The 6,000-nt window shown below is 39.9% G+C and overlaps 1 protein-coding gene across 1 annotated transcript in view; it reads right to left on the minus strand.

The window, feature by feature from the left end:
- Positions 1–341, minus strand: part of LOC141699857 (uncharacterized) — a 53,400-nt gene extending 53,059 nt beyond the window's left edge. The window contains exon 1 of the mRNA XM_074503666.1: positions 12–341. Coding sequence (XP_074359767.1) covers positions 12–341 — 330 coding nt within the window. The remainder of the gene's footprint in view (positions 1–11) is intronic.
- Positions 342–6,000: the final 5,659 nt, after the last annotated feature.

The raw sequence follows: 6,000 nt of genomic DNA on the forward strand, positions 1-6,000 counted from the left end.
AGAAGGCATACCGAAGCCAGAGACTGAGCTCCCATGAGCTTGATCCTCTCAAGATCAGGGGTGGCCACCACATCAGTAAAATCCTTGGGGGTCACGCTATGGTAAGACCAATCCCAAGCATGTTTCGTGGAACCAACTACGGTGTCCCCTCGGCGGAATCCCCAGAGAGGCTGAAAGGCGCCTGTGGCAGCAGCAGTAGGGGCAGCAGCAGTGATAGGAGTACCATGGCCTCCAGCTCCTTCAGTTGAGGCCTCCCCTATAGGCTCTTTGTGCTTCTTCAAAAAGATAGGCTCCGTGGCCTTTCCCCGGGTGTCTAGGCCTGCGAGCCGAGCTTTCTTCATCCTAGCTGTTTCCTCAACCAAAGGAACATTGTCCTTGTTAATCTCCTTAGCAGCTGAAACAAAGCAAAGGACAAAATAAGTGAAGTTAATAATGCATGAAATGAAGTAAAATTGAGAAGGGAAGAAAAATACCCTGTTGAGAAACAGAGGATAGTCCCACATGAATCAGGGAAAACTCCTCTAAGAGAGTCCAGCTGGTGGTCGAGCCATCATCCTGAGTAAGCCCATTATAAATAATAGTTTCTTCAGGAGTTAAGTGAATGGATTTGAGGCTACCATCACTGACCTTCCCAAAAGAAGATCGAAAAAGTGTGCCCCAGTCACCATTCTCCCAACGTAACCCGACGAAACTATTCCTCCAATTTTGATTATTATCAGGAATAGAGGCGCTGTTAAAGATATGTTTGCTTTTGGGCCTTTGCTTGACATAGACCCTGCCGCAGATATTGGAAGAACTATTGTAACACTGAAAGACTTTCCTAAAAACAGCTACGGAAAGAGGAAAGCCCTCCCTAAGACAGCAGACCATAAAACATAGAATATTCCTCCAGGCGTTTGGAGGAAGCTGACACGGGTTGATTTGTAAATCAGCCAAAAGATGAGGAATAAAGGGGTGAAAAGGAAACCTAAGCCCAGCATTAAGGGCATCTGTGTAAATGAAAAGAGTATCGGGTCTCCAGTGGCAAGTACGATCACCACCAGAGACTGGAACTAATCTAAGAGGAGGAAGGACGTTATAACGAGCATTTAGTTTATTGAAGTCTATGTTGTGCCAAGTATTACAATGATTAAAAGAGTCGAGATGTGCAGTGGAGGGATATTCATCCCCCCTAGTGTTAATCATATCGATTAAAGACATATACGAAGAACGAATATCGATATCCTTACCTCGTTTTGAAGCCGAGGCTATCTTTGCCGCCCTCTCAGAATTCTTGTCAGCCATTAGTAAGCTAGAAAAAGCCTGAAGGAGAGGTTGGAAAACTAAGGGAGGGGATTTGAGAGAGGAAAGGTTAGAAAGTTGGAGGAAGGATGAGGAGAAGTTGTAGAATGAGTAGAGAGGTGAAATGAGAGGTGTGGAGAAATCAAACTCCCACCCCACCTTTATATAGCCAAGGAAGGGGGATAATGGGCCTTAAAAAGCCCATTTGGGCCCAAAACTTAGAAGGTTCTGGAATTATCCAGGAAATTCCTGGAAAATTCAAGAGAATTCTAGCAAAAATCAGAAGAAAACTTGATTTTTTGAAGAATCTGGAAGGATCCAGAAACACCCCAGAAGAATTTGGAGCCTATAAATAAGAGCCCAGTAAGAGGTTTGACCCGAAGAGAGCCCAGTGAAAGGTTTGACCCAAAATAAAAGCCCAGTTCAGGAAAAATAATGAAATTAAATATTATTGGGCCTAAAAAAAATATCAAGCCCAGATAAGGGCCCAAATATTCAAATCAAAGCCCTGCACCAGGGTCCAAAATCTGGAAGAAAATATATGTGAGTATTATCTTCAAAAAACCAGGAAAAACTAGGGGCCCAATTAACAAGGCCTGTGGAAAAGATGCCCAATAAGAAACAAGCCCAGAAAAGGGCCCAGATAATTGAAGTTGGAGGCCCAGGGATAAGGCCCACTATATTTAAGAAAGGGGTTATATCAGGCCCATGAGCCAAAGCCCTGTTGAAAAAATAAGCCCAAAGATCAGTCCAACAAATTCAGCCCAGGGTTAAGGGCCCAAATCCAAGTGTATGCAAATAAATAAATAAATAATATATATATAAATATGTATATATTCCTGACCTGTTCGACCAGAAAACACGAAGAAATCCTGGTCGAATGGCCTGAGGTCGAAACCCTGTCGATCAGGGGTAAAAAACGGCCTTAATTCGACCAGGACCAGGACTAATTCGACCAGAAATAATGAAGAATTCCTGATCGAAATCCTCGAGCCCGAATTGGCGTCGACCTGGGCAACCAAAAGGGGGTTAATTCGGTCAAAAATGGAGATCCTGACCGAAAATTCTGATCGAAATTGAATCATGACCGAAAGAAGAAAATCCTGATCGAAATAGAATCCTGACCGAAGGGAGGAAATCCTGGCCGAAATTCGACCAGGATTCCTGATCGAAAGCATCCTGCCCGAAACCCTGTCGACAAGGTTAATTCGACCAGGATCCTGGTCGAATGGATTCCTGGTCGAAATTTTTATATAAAAAAAAAAATCTGAAAAATTACAGAAAAAATAAGGAAATAATTTCTGAAAAATGTTAATATTTTCAGAAATAAGGAATAAATCCATAAAATTAAAGGATAAATCCCAGAAATTAGGGAAAAAATCCAGAAAATAAGGAAATTCCTTAAATAATTTCTGAAAAATGTTAATATTTTCAGAAATAAGGAATAAATCCAGAAAATTAAAGGATAAATCCCAGAAATTTAGGGAAAAAATCCAGAAATTAAGGATAAATCCCAGAAATTAAGGGAAAAATCCAGAAATTAAGGATAAATCCCAGAAATTAAGGGAAAAATCCAGAAATTTAGGGAAAAAATCCAGAAATTAAGGATAAATCCCAGAAAATTAGGGAAAATCCCAGAAAATTAGGGGAAAATCCCAGAAAATTAGGGAAAATCCCAGAAAATTAGGAAAAAATTCCTGGAAATTAAGATAATTTCTGAACAAAAGGAAGATTCATTGTAAATGTGTAGGTCGCTCCACACTTTACGCAAAGACGAAACCCTGAAAGGGAACGAATAGATTTAACTTCTGCGAAACCTAATCAATGTTTCCCAAAAGTTGGGGGGCAAATGATAGGGATAAATAAGTCCTGATTTTATAAATAATGGGCTGATAGGCCCAATAAGAAGATGTATGATATTCAGACCAGAAAGGTTAAGCCTGATGGACCAGATCAGGTCTGATGGAATAAAAGAGGCCCAAAAGCCCTGATTATTAATTAATTTCGTAATTAATTAATAAGGGAAAAATCAGCTATTGAGAAGAGTCCTGATAAGGATATAAATCCTTATAGATTATCCTCAAGGGGACCTAAAAGGATAAGGAATCAGTATCCTACTATCTAGGACTCCAAAGTCCATTCTAATTATGAGACTTGCCCACCAAGTCTCCTATACCAAGTCCAATTCAAGGACCACCAACATCTATATAAGGGGCCTCACCCCACAAATCAGAACTACGTTTTTTGGCTTGATTCTCTAATTCACAGAGATACGTAGGCATCTCGTAAAGGCAGATTGAGTCACGAAGCACGAGAGCAGCCATTAAAGGCCTTGAGCTCCCGAATCTTAGTAATAAATACAGCAAATAATAACCTTAGCTTTTTATCCATAACAAATATTATTGGTGGCCTAACATGAAGAGAGAAGTAGCAGAGTGGGTCAGCAAGTGCTTGACATGCCAGAGAGTGAAGGCTGAACATCAATGACTTAGTGGACTATTACGACCCCTAGAGATTCCGGAATGGAAATGGGAGCATATGGCCATGGATTTTGTGACAGGCTTACCAAGGACAAAGACCAATCACGATGATATATGGGTTATCATAGATAGATTGACCAAGTTCGCACACTTCCTACCAATCAACGAAAGATACACTGTAGACAAGTTGGTGGATATTTACTTGAAGGAAATAGTAGTTAGACACGGTGTTCCTGTAGCCATAGTGCCAGATAGAGACCCAAGGTTTAATTCCCAATTTTGGAGAAGCTTCCAGGAATGCGTAGGCACCAGACTAAACATGAGTACCGCTTACCACCCCCAGACTGATGGACAAAGTGAAAGGACTATTCAGACCCTAGAAGATATGCTACGAGTATGTGCCATTGACTTCAAAGGAAATTGGGATGACCACTTACCCCTGATCGAATTTTCTTACAACAATAGCTATCACGCTAGCATAGGAATGCCCCATATGAAGCTCTTTACGGAAGAAGATGTCGCTCTCCCCTTTGTTGGGATGAAGTTGGAAAACATAAGATATTTGGACCAGAGTTAGTCCAGCAGACCAGAGAAATAGTAGGACTCATCAGGAAAAGACTGGTAGCAGCCCATGACAGACAAAAGAAGTACGCCGACCAGACTAGGAAGGATAGGGAATATGAAGTAGGAGATTTTATGCTATTGAAGGTATCTCCGTGGAAAGGAGTGATGAGATTTGGAAAAAAAGGGAAGCTGAGTCCCAGATTCATAGGACCCTTTGAAATTTTGAGGAGAATAGGACCTCTAGCTTACGAGCTCGCCTTGCCTCCTAATTTGTAACAAGTGCACAACGTGTTTTACGTGTCCATGTTAAGAAAGTACCATGCAGATGCACGACATGTAATAGAGTACGAGCAGGTAGATTTACAACCAGACCTGACCTACATCGAGCAGCCAGTAAGGATAATGGACCAGAAAGAACAAGTGTTTAGGAACAAAATTGTGAAGCTGGTTAGGATCTTATGGCGAAATCAAAATGTCGAGGAATCAACTTGGGAACTTCAAGACACAATGAGGAATAGGTATCCCCGCTTATTTTCTAATTAATTCCGGGACGGAATCCTTGTTAGAGGGGAAGACTGTAATAACTCGAATTTTTGAGACCTTGTAAAATGTTTAAATGAATAGTAACCCTGACGGATGAGAAAAACTTTTGAGCCCACACTATGTAGTGCATGAGAAAATGAGTTTCGGAGTTGATATTACGACAATACGTACCAAAAGAGTGTATGTAAACGCTATTTGTTTTCGAAGAAAACGAACTTTGAAAAATGACCGTATTTACGACTTATCGAGGATTACGGGAATCACAATATAAATATGATATTAAAATCCTACGGACTTATATTCAAGTAGGATAAATAAAAATATAAGGAATAAATACGAAAGGAATTACTTCGCAAACCAATTACGAGTAAGTATTACGGAGAACGTTTAAGTAACCGAGCGAACGCGTAAATGATTAAATAAATGTAACACACTGACTAAACCATGGTAAGGAAGTAACCATGGTTACTTTATTAAATAGTGAGCTAACCAAAGGATGATCAAGCTAGCTACCAAAATAGTATGCTAAGGAAGCTAACCTTGTAGTTTAGCTTGTAACCTAGTAAGCTACAAAGATTTGTCCCTAAGATATGTAACCAAGAATCAACCTAGAATGCTATACTAGGAAAATAAAATCAATTACAGAGATATCACCTCATCTTCCTAGAAGCAACCTAACAAAGCATCCAAGAGAAGCAACCAAGAGGAGTATAAATACCCCCCCTCATCACTTTATTCCATTCGGCCATATTGAAGAAAAAGGGGAAATCCAATTCAAAAACTCCAAGCTCTAGCTCTTGTAAAATCACCCAATTAATTCTCAAGCCTCCTAGAAACTAAAATAAGGTAAGAAAATTCTTTCATCTCTTTTTATCAAGGTTTGATGGGTGGAATAAATTCAAGAAACTCACTAGTGAATAGTGTGAATAGTAACCTCTCTTTGGTTTCTTGATTTCAATGATGGTTTTAGGTTCTAAAAATCATACCAAGCACTTACAAGCCTTCACCATCCTCAAGAACACATCTCAAGATTTCAAGAAAGGTAAAAATCTTTGGTCCAACTTTATTTAAGATTCATTTTTAAGATCCATTTAGTATGTGGTAGTAAACCTAGTGTAATGAGTGTTATTGA

This window comes from Apium graveolens, chromosome 2, assembly GCF_009905375.1.
Source record: "Apium graveolens cultivar Ventura chromosome 2, ASM990537v1, whole genome shotgun sequence".
NCBI classification, from domain to species: domain Eukaryota; kingdom Viridiplantae; phylum Streptophyta; class Magnoliopsida; order Apiales; family Apiaceae; genus Apium; species Apium graveolens.